The 15,798-nt window shown below is 40.2% G+C and overlaps 1 protein-coding gene across 26 annotated transcripts in view; it reads left to right on the top strand.

The window, feature by feature from the left end:
- Window positions 1-15,798, top strand: part of RUFY3 (RUN and FYVE domain containing 3) — a 103,913-nt gene that overhangs the window by 11,690 nt on the left and 76,425 nt on the right. For 9 of the 26 annotated variants that reach the window (XR_010156583.1, XR_010156580.1, XM_054683035.2 and 6 more), the window contains exon 1: window positions 4,775-6,344. The exons of the other annotated variants lie outside the window; for them this stretch is intronic. Coding sequence is in view for 7 of the 9 variants with exons in the window: in XM_054683035.2 (XP_054539010.1) it covers window positions 6,167-6,344 (178 nt within the window). In the remaining 2 variants the exon portion in view is untranslated. Of the gene's footprint in view, window positions 1-4,774; window positions 6,345-15,798 lie in introns of those variants that run through there. 26 annotated transcript variants of the gene reach the window in all.

Here is a 15,798-nt window from a genome sequence, read left to right as displayed (position 1 = left end):
CTGGGATTACAGACGTGAGCCACCGCGCCCAGCCGAATCAGAAATTTTTTGTACATGCATTGGAACACTACCTTATAATACAGCAGCCAAAAGGATAAACTACATATGCACACTACAGTTTGGATGAATCTTAGAAAATACAGCATTGAAGGCCAGGTGCGGTGGCTCATGCCTGTAATTCCAGCACTTTAGGAGGCCGAGATGGGCAGATCACCTGAGTTCAGGAATTCAAGACCAGCCTGGCCAAGATGGTGAAACCCCATCTCTACTAAAAATACAAAAATTAGCTGGGCATGGTGGCAGGTGCCTGTAATCCCAGCTACTCGGGAGTCTGAGACAGGAGAATTGCTTGAACCTGGGAGGGGACAGGTTGCAGTGAGCCAAGATCATGCCACTGCACTCCAGCCTGTATGACAAGAACAAAACTCTGTCTCAAAAAAAAAAAGAAAAGAAAAAATACGCATTGAGTGAAAGGCTTAGAAAGTTTTATAGAGCATGAAACACTTTCTATAAGAAAGTTGAAAAAAACTGAAACTAAACATATTGCTTAGACCTTCATATATTTGTGACAATATTTTTGAAATAAGATAATGATTTACACAAAATTCAGAAGGTTACCTTGAAATGAGAGGCAGGAGTTTAGAAGCAAGAAGGAGCACATAAGTACATATGTTGGTCCATTTCTCCAGTTGAGCAAGGGTTTCAGGGATATTGGTTATATTCTTTAAGGACTTAAAATTATACATTAAGTTTGCTATTTTTAAAAAGCGTACAATGCATCATTTTAGAAAGTGATTCCCCCTTCATTTATCTTTTTCTGTTTCGGAATTTATCAGGTGTTCTTAATGTATCCAACTAATATGTAAATGTGGAGGGAACTCAGAGACAGAGTGGTAGTAGGGTGAACCAAGTACATAGTGGAAGCATTTTATCTACCCTTTGTGAGCACATGACAGAAAAGTCCATACTGGGTTCTCAGTTTGTCAGAATGTGCCCACTTACTAAAAGCCTGAACTTAATATGTAAGTTGGGGGGCCTAGAGGAAGATATGGGTTGTGCAGCATTAAGGTGTAAAGTATGGAGGCTGATAAAAAAAAATTTCTTCAAATCTTAAATTTGTTGAAACTCATCTTTAGGAAATTTCATGAAGAGACTTTGCGTGTGTGTGTGTGTGTTTGTGTGTGTGTGTTTTAAATGTCTTTTTATTTTCTCTGAGTAAAATTTAACGTCCGGGGATGAGGAAGAGTTAGGATAGAGTGCTGAAGTTGCAGAGTGTAGAAGGAACATGGACTTTGGAGGTATCTAGACAGAAGTAGCTTGGAGTAACAGATCTGCTACTCGCAAATTGTGTGATTCTGGGCCAGTTACGTGGCTGAACTTTGGTTTCATTGTGTATAAAGAGAAGGTATCAATCTCTACTTTGCAGTGCTTTTGTGAAGACTTGACATGGTATTTTTTTTTTTTTTTTTTTTTTTTTTTTGAGACAGAGTCTTACACTGTTGCCCAGGCTGGAGTGCAGTGGCGTGATCTCGGCTTACTGCAACCTCCGCCTCCCGGGTTCACGCCATTCTCCTGCCTCAGCCTCCTGAGTAGCTGGGATTACAGGCACCCGCCACCACGCCCAGCTAATTTTTTTGTATTTTTAGTAGAGACGGGGTTTCACCGTGTTAGCCAGGGTGGTCTCAATCTCCTGACCTCGTGATCTACCCGCCTCGGCCTCCCAAAGTGCTGGGATTACAGGCGTGAGCCACCGCGCCCGGCCCTTTACATGGCATTTGTAAAGCACCTAACAGAAAATAGAAATTTAATAAATGATAGCTATTTTAGGTAATTTTTCCACAATATATAACAGAGACATTGAGCCTGTCAAGTTAATCTTTGTCTTATAGTAGCAGCCGAGTACAAATATCCTTTAAGAGGAATGTAACTTCTGACTTTGAAGTGTGACTCTTATTTGCTTTGAATCCATCATAATGTGGAAAATACAGACTGTTTAAGCAGCTAGAACGTAGTATTTTTTGGATCTTCATTTTGGATTTGAACTTCACACAGGCCTATTCTTTTAGGGCCACAGACTGAACTCCCACCCGCCTCACAACCATCTTACAAATAGGTGCCATTACTCACAAATGGGATCAAATGAGAAAATAGTTCAATACAGCTCATACAGTAATTACTCTGTATGTGAGAAAAAAAATCAAGGTTTGAATATCTTACTGATGGCTTAACTTTATCTTCATATTCAAAGCTAAGATGTTTACTTAGTAAAGACCAAAATGTAAAAACGGTACTAAGCAATATCTAAAATCTTTTTTTTTTTTTCTTTGAGACGGAGTTTCGCAGGCTGGAGTGCAGTGGTGCAATCTCACCTCACCGCAACCCCCGCCTCCCAGATTCAAGCGATTCTTCTGCCTCAGCCTCCAGAGTAGCAGATTACAGGCATGTGCCACCACGCCCAGCTAATTTTGTATTTTTAGTAAAGATGGCGTTTCTCCATGTTGGTCAGGCTGGTCTTGAACTCCCGACTTCAGGTGACCCGCCTGCCTCAGCCTCCCACAGTACTGGGATGACAGGCATGAGCCACCGTGCCCGGCCGTAGAATTGTTTTTATAAGTTTCTACAAATAGCACTGTTTTCATAGTAACTTCTTTGCCTGTGAACAATGGATAACTGTTCGTGCTGAAGACTCAATGGTGTTTACCTAAAGAACAGCGTAGAAGTACAGTTTTTCTTGCCCACCCCCGGGTCTTATTTCTGAAATGGCTGCTAACACCTCAAACTGGTAGATCTGGGAAATTCAAGGATACCAATACGGGCATGTTTTTCTTTCCTTGCCAAAAACTTTAGTTGTTTTGGGCTTGCCTCTGTGTCCTCTACCTGGAGAGAGGCAGGGTGGGATGGATCTTCCGAAGGAATGTTAATCAAGTTTCTTGCTCACTAACCTTGATGTTCCTGTTGTGTTGGTATGTTGCAATCAATCTAGATCTGTTCAAGTCAGTAAATGCTTACTGGGGTGAAGAGATTGTTGTGGTTTGTGACAAGGCCAAATTCAGGTTTTGGACCCCAGGCAATCACATGGCATTCGGATTTATTCATGTATTCCTTGTTCTGTTTTAAGAACATATCAGTGATCTAGAGTTTTGATATCACACATACAGATAGCTAGGCTGTTTGGAGTTGTGGTTCCAGGAATGTCCCATGTAATTTGAAGGTTTTAATGACTACTTACTATGTTTTGAAGTATTGCATGATATAAAGTGAATCTATAAACTGTCCCCTTATTAATATATAATATGGGAATATTTTTGGCTAGAAAGGAATTGAACTGAATTAAATGAGAATGTGTTAAATGAAGGCTTGTGTTCAGTATTTGGATATGAAAATTCTGTTTCCTGGAAAAGGTATTTCTGTCTTACTGCTGCGTGCCTAGTGCCTGGATCACTACCTGGCATGTGGAGCACCTCTTAGTGAATATCTGTTGAATGAATGAATGAATGAATGAATGGCTCTGAGTCTAGATGTAGGGTAATGATGAGAGAGAATGAGATAGAAATAAAACCAGGAGTATTTTGCTTTCCTTAGTAACTTACTGATTTTCCCCAATTATAAATAAGCCTATATATATGCCTTCTTACATTGTACCAGTATACCCTCCTTCTTTTTTTTATTTTGAGACAGGGTAGAGTGCAGTGGTATGATCTCGGCTCACTGCAGCCTCTGCCTCCTGGCCTCACGTGATTCTTCCACCTCAGTCTCCCGAGTAGCTAGGACCACATGTGCGCGCAACCATACCTTGCTAATTTTTGTTTTTGTAGAGATGGAGTTTTGCCATGTTGCCCAGGCTGGTTTCAAACTCCTGAGCTCAAGCCATTCACCTGCCTCAGCCTCCCAAAGTGCTGGGATTACAGGCACATGCCACCACATCTGACTAATTTTTGTATTTTTAGTAGAGATGAGGTTTCACCATGTTGGCCAGGCTGGTCTCGAACTCCTGACCTCAGGTGATTTGCCCGCCTTGGCCTCCCAAAGTGCTGGTATTATAGGCATGAGCCACCGCGCCCAGCCATCCGCCCTCTCTTCGTAACAATATGAAAATGCCAGTTTCTCTACAGAATTTGATTATTAGCATTTTTTTCTTTCAGTTCAGTCTCAAATTATGATGAAGCATTTGAGATTTTAACAATATTCAAGGAGAATTTTTTTAGTTTTCAGAAATTAGGTAAATCAAGATGTCCCTCTGATAACAATCCCTAGAAAGGAATAGTCTCAGGTCATATTTCTTGAATTTGTATGTTCCTCCTTAAAATTGGAACCCTTCAATACAAAAACAAACAAACACTTTCTTTCAATTGTCCAAAACATTTTCAAAGAAAATTCTTATTCTTCTCTTTGTAATTTATGTAGTTCATAAAGCAAGTACCTGCCCTTTTGCTACCAAGGTATAAATGCCTCATTGGATAATGTAGGGCCGTGTGTGTGTGTGTGTGTGTGTGTGTGTGTGTGTGTGTGTGTGTGTATTAAGAAAATATAATTGTCTTCAGTATCTTATCGAATGGGAGGATTTTAAAAATATAACATGGTTTAATCTGCTTAGAAACATATTTCATGCTTAAGGCTGGGCGCGGTGGCTCACGCCTGTAATCCCAGCACTTTGGGAGGCTGAGGTGGGAGGATCATGAGGTCAGAAGTTCAAGACCAGCCTGGCCAAGATGGTGAAATCCCGTCTCTACTAAAAATACAAACATTAGCTGGGCGTGGTGGTGGGTGCCTGTAATCCCAGCTACTCGGGAGGCTGAGGCAGAGAATTGCTTGGACCCGGGAGCTGAGATCACGCCACTGCACTCCAGCCTGGGCTACAGAGCAAGACTCTGTCTCAAAAAAAAAGAAAAAGAAAAAGAAAAAAGAAAAAAAAAGAAACGTATTTTATGCTTAATACAGAAACTTGATAAATACAACAAAATCAAAAAGGGGGGAATTGCCATTAATTGGGAAAGATTTTACTTTTTTAACTTGAAGGTTTTTTTTGCATTTCTGCCTAACCTAAAAGGTCAGGTTTTTGTACCTTGGAGAAGGAAATTATAAATGCCCAAGAATAAGATATTTAAATTGAAAATGTACTTTAGCTTTTCTTTTTATCTTTTTGTTTTTTTTCCCTCTGAGAGCCTCAATTTTTTATGCTTTAGCTTTTCTTAAAACATAACATTTAGCATAGTAAAGAATTTTAATAGCTATGTAGATAAGAATGAAAGAGGTGAATTATATGCTTGTTAAATTAATCTAACTGCCTCTTTTACCATCTTTACTATAGATTATTATCCGGTATTAATTGTCATCCTTTTATTCAGTCCTTGATCCCAAAGTAAGAAGAATTGATGAGGATATGTGCATTGTGTTATGTCTGATCACAGTTTGACTAGCACAGTCTGGAAGTGGGTTGTACAGGATGAGAGAGAGAAGCCTAATTGCTCTCCCAGCATCAGCAGCATCTATAAAGCATCCTGGGAATTGCTTGTCCTACGTTCAGAGCAGCTGGTCACATGAGCCTGAATTTTCAGTTCAGTTCATTAGTCAGCCATTTTGGTCAACACCCTGCTTACTGCGCACGGCCAATCCTATGAGAACTCAGCATCCCAGCTCATCTGAGCAGATCCTGGAAGTGATTTCTGCAGCTCAGGATTTTTTTTTTAAGCTACATTGAAAATATAGGTTTATTTTTTGTTCAGGTTTTTCTTTTATATTTTTTTTCTGCACAAAGGAGGAGGATTTTTCACTTACTCATATCGAGGCCAGATTTTTAAAGCCAGCTAAGGCAGCATCAGCTGTGCGGGATTTAAAGCCTATAGCTCAGCTGAAAAAAAAGGTGGGGGGCAGGGAAGGGAAGATAAAAGGAGAGGAAGCTGGGAGAAGACAAGCATCATCTTATTTTGCTATGTGGTAGGAACTGTCTATAAGATAGTGTAGAATTGTTTATCTTGAGCAGTTTGTTCTTAACCTATAAGGTATTTTTCCTTTTTTTTTTTTAAACCTCCCCCACCCCTTTCCTGAAAGCTTTGTTTCAGAGCTTTGTATTGGGTTTTTTTGGTGAGGAGGTTGTATTTACTTTTGTGGTGTGTGTGTGTGAGTGTGTGTGGGTCTGTGTGTGTGTTGTGGTCCCAGCTGAGTCATCATGTCTGCTCTGACGCCTCCGACCGATATGCCAACCCCCACCACTGACAAGATCACACAGGCTGCCATGGAGACCATCTACCTTTGCAAATTCCGAGTGTCCATGGATGGAGAATGGCTCTGCCTGCGAGAGCTGGATGACATCTCACTTACACCTGACCCAGAGCCTACCCATGAAGGTATGGTCAGATCCTGTCCGCTAGTATTTCACCAGCATCCTCATTGTTATGGGGGAGGGCTGGGAGGATCAGGGAGAGGTAGAAAGAACCTACACTCTCAACTGTTAACAGTCCTGAAAACCTTGCATCCTTACTTACCACCCAGCTCCCCTTCTCTTGCTCATGGGGGAAAAATAATTTTTTTTCTTGCCCCTTGAGGTATCCTTTCAAAAGATGCTGGATACTCGTTTAGAGTTCTTTGTCTTTAAGCCTGTAAATAAAACATTTGAGGTCACTTATCACATCTGATTCTATTCAATAATGAGAAAGCTATTAATTTTGTTCATATATGAAAATGTTATAGAAATTGTAGTGATTTATAACACTAAGTTAAGACAACATGACTATAATTATAGGATTGTACATGATGAATACAGTAGAAACACCAGGGTATTTGGTAATGGTATCCTCACCATTATATGAGGATACAATTTTAAGCAAGTTATGACATCTAGGAAATGTTTGATAAAATATTTTTTTAACAATATGGATTATTAGGTTAGATGAGAAAATAACTTTCAGCATTTATTTATTGAATATGGACTCCTAAGAAAGCATAATGCCTTGGAAAGGTTAAATATGATTAATATGGCATCCCTATAGATTACAATAGAATGGTAATATTGGAATCTATTGGCCATTGCTTTTTATAAATTATTTGTGGTAACTATTATGATCCATTTGAGATTTCCACTGTCAGTACCTCTGAGATCTTTGTGGTCTCTTGACTTGCGACTTTTTTCCAGGACTCTTCCTAATTTATGAGAGGTTTTCTGCTTCTACCCTTTAATTCTCTTAATACCACAGAAAGAGAGCTGATTTGAATCATAGCTACAAATCGTTTTGTTTTTAATATAGTTGCTTCTTAGCTAAGGTTTATTCTCTGTCCTTATACTGATGAAAAAAAACAAAAAACGCTTGCATATGAGGAGAAATTCTTTATAAACATCTGCCTGATAGTTAGGCACATCGACAGGACAAAGAAGACCATAGGTGAATTGTACCTAGCAGATGGGGTTAGGAAAGGTGATTCTCTGCCTTTGACCTTGAGTTGAAATCTTATCATGACTCAGAATTTGCCCATTGTGTTTGATAAGCATTTTATCTTCCCAGTCAGCCTTAGCCTTGAGAAAGTTTTAGGGATGGTTAATAACACAGAACACAAAGCAGTCATTTTGGGTGTGTCTTTAAGAACAATGTTTAAGTGGTTTTTAAGACCCTTTGCATCTTTTAACAATTGGTTTGTTAATTAGACAGCTTTCTTTGGCTGTATGTTTCGTTATGTGCACAAGTTATAAGACATCAGCTGAAATTCCATGCAATGCCAGTACTATTTATTTTTTATTATTATTTTATTCTATATTTTCATCAAAACATCGTTACATCCAACAATTCCAGTACTACTTAAAACAGCCTCCAAAGCTTTAAAAGTCTTTAGGGAAGAAAAATACAGTTTTAGAAGGCTACCAAGAAGTCTTCTGGCAACTGCCTCAGTTTACATATTTTGTTTGAAAAAAATGTATTCCCGTCCAATTTGAGAGTTATACAATATGAAATATTCCCTTTATCATGAAATCTAGTTTACCAGTGTCTCAAAAATAATTTTTAACAATTTTAACACCTCAAATATATGTTTTGGGAGCAGGATTCCTGTGGATAAGCAAAAGTGAGCTGTTTGGTTCATGTAAGCGTTTTTAGCAGCGCCATTTGAATTCTTCATAGAGAAATCTGTAGCAACACATTTCTCAGTATGGAAAATGTGTGAGAGCTATAATCTAAGCAATAAATTGTATGTCTGCTGATTAAAGAAATCAGATAAATACAGAGTTTCCAAGACCTTTAATCAACTATAGAGGATTTGGAAGAAAATAGAGAAATGCCGACAGTGCATTTTAGAATTCTGCCTTAAATTGGGCAAGAAAGCTATTATTTTAAATTACTAGAAATGAAAATAAAGAAAGCATAGGCCCATGAAAGCCTGTGAGTATTACTGCCTTGCTCCATTACCAAACTCTGGATATTTAAACAGTCATTTGGTCCCAAGAAATACCCACTTTTATGTTAATACCACTGATAGTTATTAGATTTAATTTAGCTATAAGCATTTAAGTGGTGGTCACCAGGCCCATGATTATGTGAATCTCACCTTGTTCACAAAATGGAACTCCTGATGTCTGGACGCGGGAGTATTCAGACTGCTTTCCGGGCTGATTCACAGAGGGAAAAACATCTGACCACCCAAATCCTAGAGTGAAGTCTCCTCACTCCCACAAAAGAAAATAGGCAAAAAGCATAATGTTCCCTCTTAAAATGATGTAGACTGACTGTGTGTACTCAGCAATAGAGGCTCTGTGGCTTCCATATTTTATTTTCTTAAAACCAGAGTTCCTGGCCCTTCACTGAGCAGTCCACAGTATAGGCCTGGACCTAGAGTTTCTGCCTACTTTAACCCTTAAATAAATGAAAATAAAAGCATTCACTTCATTATCTCAATGCTTATTGGTGGTCAATGAGGGATTATCTCTCTTTTGTCTTATATACTCTTTTTTTTTTTTTTTTTGAGACAGAGTTTTGTTCTTATTGCCCAGGCTGGAGTGCAATGGTGCAATCTCGGCTCACTGAAAACTCTGCCTACTGGGTTCAAGCGATTCTCCTGCCTCAGCCTCCCAAATAGCTGGGATTACAGGCATGCGCCACCACACCCAGCTAATTTTTGTATTTTTAGTAGAGACGGGGTTTTTGCATGTTGATCAGGCTGGTCTCGAACTCCCGACCTCAGGTGATACACCCTCCTTGACCTCCCAAAGTGCTGGGATTACAGGTGTGAGCCACCGTGCCCGGCTTATATACTCTTATTTTCAAAAGCCAACAGCAAATCTACAACAAGTTTAATTGCATTAGATTTCCCCTAAAGGCAAGAGCCTGTGATTGACTCAACAGGAGAAGGGTCAGGAGAGGCTTCATTAAGTGAGACCTTAAGAGATAAACAGGTGATCACCAGACCGACATAGGGAGGGCATTTCAAACAGTACATAGTGAGCTGGCCCAGCCAGGGAATAGCAAACAGGAGCACAGAGGGCTTCTGTTTGGCACAACAGGGAGCAAGACTGGAAAGATAAGCAGGGGCTTGACTGTAGAAATCTTATTCATACTGAAAAGCCTGCACTTGATTCTGTAGTGAAAAGCTACTGGTGCTTTATGTCTGGGAGTAACATAAAATAAGATTTGTGTTTGGAATGATCACTTCTGGCAACAGTGTAGTGAATGGATCAGAAGGATATAAGCTCTCAGGGACCCCTAACTATAACTTTGAAAATGGTCTGGGTAAGAGATGACAATCTCACATTAAGGTAGCAAGAGTGAACACCAAAGGAACAATCCCTGGAAAAGTAGAATGTACCCGATGACTGAGGGGCTGGGTGGCTGGAGAATGAACATAAGGCAGTGCCTGGGATGACTCTCCAACTTCTGGCTGCAGAAGCTAGGTTCCCTTTACCAGTAGGGAATATAGAAGGAAGAGAACATTGGAGTTGTTGATGCTTAATAGATTGTGACTAACAAAAGCACTACCATCACTCTTTTTTTTTTTTTTTTGAGACAGTTTCGCTCTTATTGCCCAGGCTGGAGTGCAATGGCGCTATCTCAGTTCACTGCAACCTCCACCTCCCAGGTTCAAGCAATTCTCCTTAACTCAGACTCTCCAGACTCCCCAAGTAGCTGGGATTACAGGCATGCGCCACCACGCCCAGCTAATTTTGTATTTTTAGCAGAGACAGGGTTTCTCCATGTTGGTCAGGCTGGTCTCGAGCTCCCGACCTCAGGTGATCGCCCGCCTCGGCTTCCCAAAGTGCTGGGATTACAGGCGTGAGCCACCGTGCCCCGCCCATTACTCTTTCAGTTGAGCCTTCTACCCGCCCCACAGAAGCATTAATCAGATTTATACTTTTCCAGATTACACATCCTGGCTTAAGTCTGTACCCTAATTTACATTAAGAGTTGGAATCCTCACATGGAAAGGCGGGGGTGAAGATAAAAGGAGTGAGACTTAAATGGACATTCAGAGATGTGAGAATGTGGCTTACTTTCTTACTTTGCTTGTGCCATGTCAGTGCTAGAGGAGCAGCCTTGTTTATAGAAAATTCATTTTGCATTTTCTTAATTTAGGGAAACATGTACCACCGTTGAAATAACCTCTCAGAGACTTTGTTTGTTTGTTTTACTTTGTGAAAGCGTAGTGGGATTTCTTTCCTTTTTTTTTTTTTTTTTTTTTTTTAAACCAAAGCAATGTTGGAAGTAAGTGGAATTTCAAAGTAAAGGAACTTTTAAAGCACCATGAAAATTTTAGAGAACATGTCTTCTCTGTTTTTTTCAAGAATGGAAGCAGAACACTTCAGTTAGACCTTTAAGCATCATTATATTAATTTCAGAAATGGTGTTATTACTGAGATGAAGTGGTATATTTTATTTTTGCGATTTTTTTTTAAGTCACATGCTCATATGTATCTGAATTTCTTGGAGTAACATTCTCAAAACAAGTTACATATAATTCTAGGATCAGGAAAGTAATAACTTTTTTTTTTTTTTTTTTTTTTTTGAGACAGAGTCTCACTCTGTTGCCCAGGCTGGAGTACAGTGGCAAGTTCCCAGCTCACTGAAACCTCTGCCTCCCAGGTTCAAGCGACTCTCCTGCCTCAGCCTCCCTAGTAACTGGGATTACAGGCAGGCGCCACCACGCCTGGGTAATTTTTGTATTTTTAGTAAAGATGGGGTTTCACCATGTTGGCCAGGCTGGTCTTGAACTCCTGACCTCAGGCGATCCACCCACCTTGCCCTCCCAAAGTGCTGGGATTACAAAAAATTAGCTGGACGTGGTGGTGGGTGCCTGTAATCCCAGCTACTCGGGAGGCTGAGGCAGGAGAATCGCTTGAACCCAGGAGGCAGAGGTTGCGGTGAGCCAAGATCGTGCCACTGCACTCCAGCCTGGGCAACAAGAGAGAAACTCTGTCTCAAAAAAAAAAAAAAAAAAGATTTTTTTAAAGAAATTCACCAATACATGTTATGTATACGCATGTCCACATACGTGAAGGGCAGGCTATAGTATTACCTTCAGTATTATTGAATGTTTAACAACAAAACCAACTATAGCTATGACTCAGTTTATAACACGTTTACCCTTAATAAGTTTACCTACTTAGAAATGTATATGTTAATAAAAGTTTTGACACTTTAAAGAGGATTTTTAAAGAATGAAATCCTGACTCATTTGTTGTCTCAAGTGACTACAGATACCCCTTGAATTAAGATGGGGTTATGTCCTGAGAAACTCATCCTAAGTTGAAAATACCATAAAATGAAAATGCACTTAACACACCTACTCTACTGAACTTAATAGCTTAAGTAGCTTAGCCTCTCCTGCCTTAAACATGCTTAGAAGACTTAAATTAGCCAACAGTTGCGCAAAATCATCTGGCAGCACAGTACCCTGTAGCGTATTGGTTGTTTACCCTGATCTGTGGCTGATCGTGTGGCTGACTAGGATGGTGTGGCTGACTGGGAGCTGCGGCTTGCTGCCGCTGCGCAGCATCGTGAGAGAGGATCACCTGGCGTATTGCTAGCTCGGGAAAAAATCAAAATTCAAAATTTGAAGTAGGGTTTCTACTGAACACATATCACTTTCTCATCGTTGTAAAGTTGAAATATCGTAAGTTGAACCCTCATAAGCCAGGGACTGTCTGTAAATTGAAATTAGCCTAAAAGACAGCAGTAGTATCGTATTTCAAAAAAGAAAATGTTATTTTGCATATACTGCCTTTACTCTGTAAAGTGTTTCAGACAGATTTTTTTTAAATATAATTTGTGATCTAAGTCCAATTCCTTGTTCTTAAACTAAATGTCCAGCTTTTGGTCTATTTTCTTTTTTCTTTCACATTCCTACTCTCTGTTATCATTTTTCGGATATTTATATGGTTTGAGTGGCAGGCAAGTTAAAAATCGCAATTTAAAATAATTTTTGTGTGCTTTTCAAAGTGAAGCTAAGTTGGATTTTTTAAAATAAGACTTTTTTCAGATTACAAAAGGAAATTTGTTGTGGAGATTTGGATATTTCTTTTTTTTTTTTTTTTTAAATGAGGCCTTGAGATTTGGAAATTTCTAAGTAGAATTTTGACACAGAATTCAAAATGACTGAAGAAATCTGCTGGATACCTAATGAGTCTCTTTAGAGTTGGGTGGATAAATTAGTCAATGGAAAACTTTATTGCTGTCAATATGGGGTATATTTGAGAACAGTAAAGGAATTAGTACAATAATGGGGTTGATTTGGCAATTCGTGTTTTAGCTACTGTGATGGTCATTAATTTAGAGATAATATAGGATAGTGGTTAAAAGTATGGATTTTGTGGCTTGGACTTGGACCTGGACCTGGATTCAGTTCCTTACCCAGTACTCAGTAGTCATGTGACGTTGCACAAGTGATCACTTCATGCTTGAGTTTTTTTGTTTTTTTTTGAGACAGAGTCTCACAGTGTCACCTGGACTGGAGTGCAATGGCACGATCTCAGCTCACTGCAACCTCCACCTCCTGAGTTCACACAATTCTCCTGCCTCAGCCTCCTGAGTAGCTGGGATTACAGGCGCCTACCACCACACCCAGCTAATTTTTTGTATTTTTAGTAGAGACGAGGTTTCCCCATGTTGGCCAGGCTGGTCTCGAACTCCTGACCTCAAGTGATCTGCCCACCTCTGTCTCCCAAAGTGCTAGGATTACAGATGTGAGCCATCATGCTTGAGTTTTTCTCTCCTCTTAACTGGGAATATTAACGGTAACTACTTCAGAGGTTAGGAGGATTAAATGAGATACTTAATGTAAAGCACCCTATAAATGGTAGCTATTTATATTAGTAGTTATTCATGAAGCAGTAGCTGAAGCCACAGCAGTTTAAGCCGTATTCTTCAATACATTGCCATTTTATTTTATATTTCTATTTCTATATCTATCTTTATAGAGTAGTCTGAACAAGTTATTTATCAGACTAAAGATGAACATTAGTAGTAGCTTAAACTCAAGTTTTAGCATTGTCCTTTCTTGGACCTCTATAAATAAGAAAATAATTGATTAAAAATCCACAAGTTATCAGTTATCCAGGAATATGCATTTTTGTTTCTTTTTTTTTTTTTTTTTTTTTTGAGATGGAGTCTCGCTCTTGTCACCCAGGCTGGAACGCAGTGGCGCAATCTCGGTTCACTACAACCCCTGCCTCCCCAGTTCAAACGATTCTCCTGCCTCAGCCTCCCAAATAGCTGGGATTACAGGCACCCACCACCATTTCTGGCTAATTTCTGTATTTTTAGTAGAGACAGGTTTTCACCATGTTGGCCAGGCTAGTCTTGAACTCCTTGAACCCGCCTCGGCCTCCCAAAGTGCTGGTATTACAAGCGTGAGCCACTGCACCCAGCCAAAATATGTGCTTTTCTATTAACCTTCTTTTAGGGATAAGGAATCTGACATTGAGAGGTGATGCACAGATGATCAGTTGAATGCAATAAAATATACATCTGGCCTGATTAGTTACTTTCTGCCAGGAATTATTTACTCCAAGTGTTAAAAATGTATTCTCTCATTTAATTTTTACAACAACCTTTTGAGCCTAGGTACAACTATTACCCCCAATTTACAAATAAACTGACATTTGGCCAGGCGCGGTGGCTCACACTTGTAATCCCAGCACTTTGGGAGGCTGAGGCGGGTGGATCACCTGAGGTCAGGAGTTCAAGACTAGCCTGGCCAACATGGTGTACTAAAAATACAAAAAAAAAAAAAAAAAAGATTAGCTGGGCGTGGTGGCAGGTGCCTGTAATCCCAACTACTTGGGAGACTGAGGCAGGAGAATCACTTGAACCTGGGAGACAGAGGTTGCAGTGAGCCGAGATTGCACCACCGCACTCACTCCAGCCTGGGCGACAAGAGTGAAACTCCATCTCAAAAATTAAAAAAAGTAAAATAAGCTGACATTCAAGGGTGTAATAACCGGTAGAGGCAGGATTCAAACTCAGACAACCAATGGCTCAACCCATACACAACACTCCTGTCCCAGAATTCTAGAGTGTAAGTCCAACAATAGGCCTGCGTGTAATAAGAGGAGTCTTCTTCCCAGTCTCTGATGACATATTTGCAGAAGTTTTATACACAATTGAACACAGCATTGGCAGCTTAAGTACAGTCAGCATGCAGATAAGGCCAAAAGCATCCCAGCTGGGACATGCTTGGTGATTGCCATCTTTTTTTTTGTTTGTTTTTTTGAGACGGAGTCTCGCTCTTGTTGTCCAGGCTGGAGTGCAGCTGCGCGATGTCGGCTCGCTGCAACCTCCGCCTCCTGGGTTCAAACAATTCTCCTGCCTTAGGCTCCTGAGTAGCTGGGATTACAGGTGCCCGCCACCATGCCCGGCTAATTTTTGTACTTTAGTAAATTAGGGGTTTCATCATGTTGGCCTAGGCTTGTCTTGAACTCTTGACCTCAGGTGATCTGTCCACCTTGGCCTCCCAAAGTGCTGGGATTACAGGCGTGAGCCACCAAGCCCGGCCAGTGATTGCCATCTGTTAAAGTGGAGACTGAGTTTTTTGTCCACATGTTTTCTTTTTCCTCTTTTCACTCACTTTTATAAAGTAAATGAAAATATTTACATAATCGTGCATATACTACCAAACAGCAAAAATAGTACACTGCTGAAACTGACCTGGCTGGCAAGTGACACCTCTATATGCTAAATTTAGCTTTCTGAAGCAGATGTACAAAAGCAATAAGAAAAGCAGTTTTGTTTTGTTTTTGTTTTGAGACAGAGTTTCGTTCTGTTGCCCAGTCTGGAGTGCAGTGGCGCAATCTCGGCTCACTGCAACCTCTGCCTCCCAGGTTCAAGTGATTCTCCTGCCTCAGCCTCCTGAGTAGCTGGGACTATAAATGTGCACCACCATGCCCGGCTAATTTTTGTATTTTTAGTGCAGACAGGGTTTTGCCATGTTGGCCAGGCTGGTCTTGAACTCTTGGGCTCAAGCGATCACCCCCCTCAGCCTCTGAAACTACTGGGATTACAGGCATGAGCCACCGCACTTAGCCTGAAAGGCAGTTTGTGATAGCAGTAATGTTCACGATTATGGATTGTTTGAAATAGTAGCTACAGGTAATCATTATTCTTTTAGCCAAGCATTCTCATGCCCTTCTTTGGATGATTTTTTCAATGTTTTTTCAAACTCCTTTTCAACATACTTACCTGTTCCAGTCAGACTGTGCTTCAGTAAAATCCTGATTATTCTTTTTGTTTTACTATTCCGACTTGTGATTCTTCATGCCCGTGTTATATCAGGAAGGGTAATGGACCCCTGACTCCCTTCATCTACAAGTCCTTCTCTAACAGATCTCAC

Source organism: Pan troglodytes, chromosome 3 (assembly GCF_028858775.2).
Source record: "Pan troglodytes isolate AG18354 chromosome 3, NHGRI_mPanTro3-v2.0_pri, whole genome shotgun sequence".
Classification (NCBI taxonomy): domain Eukaryota; kingdom Metazoa; phylum Chordata; class Mammalia; order Primates; family Hominidae; genus Pan; species Pan troglodytes.
The sequence above is the reverse complement of the archived record's forward strand: the minus strand, read 5'-3'. Positions and strand labels throughout refer to the sequence as shown.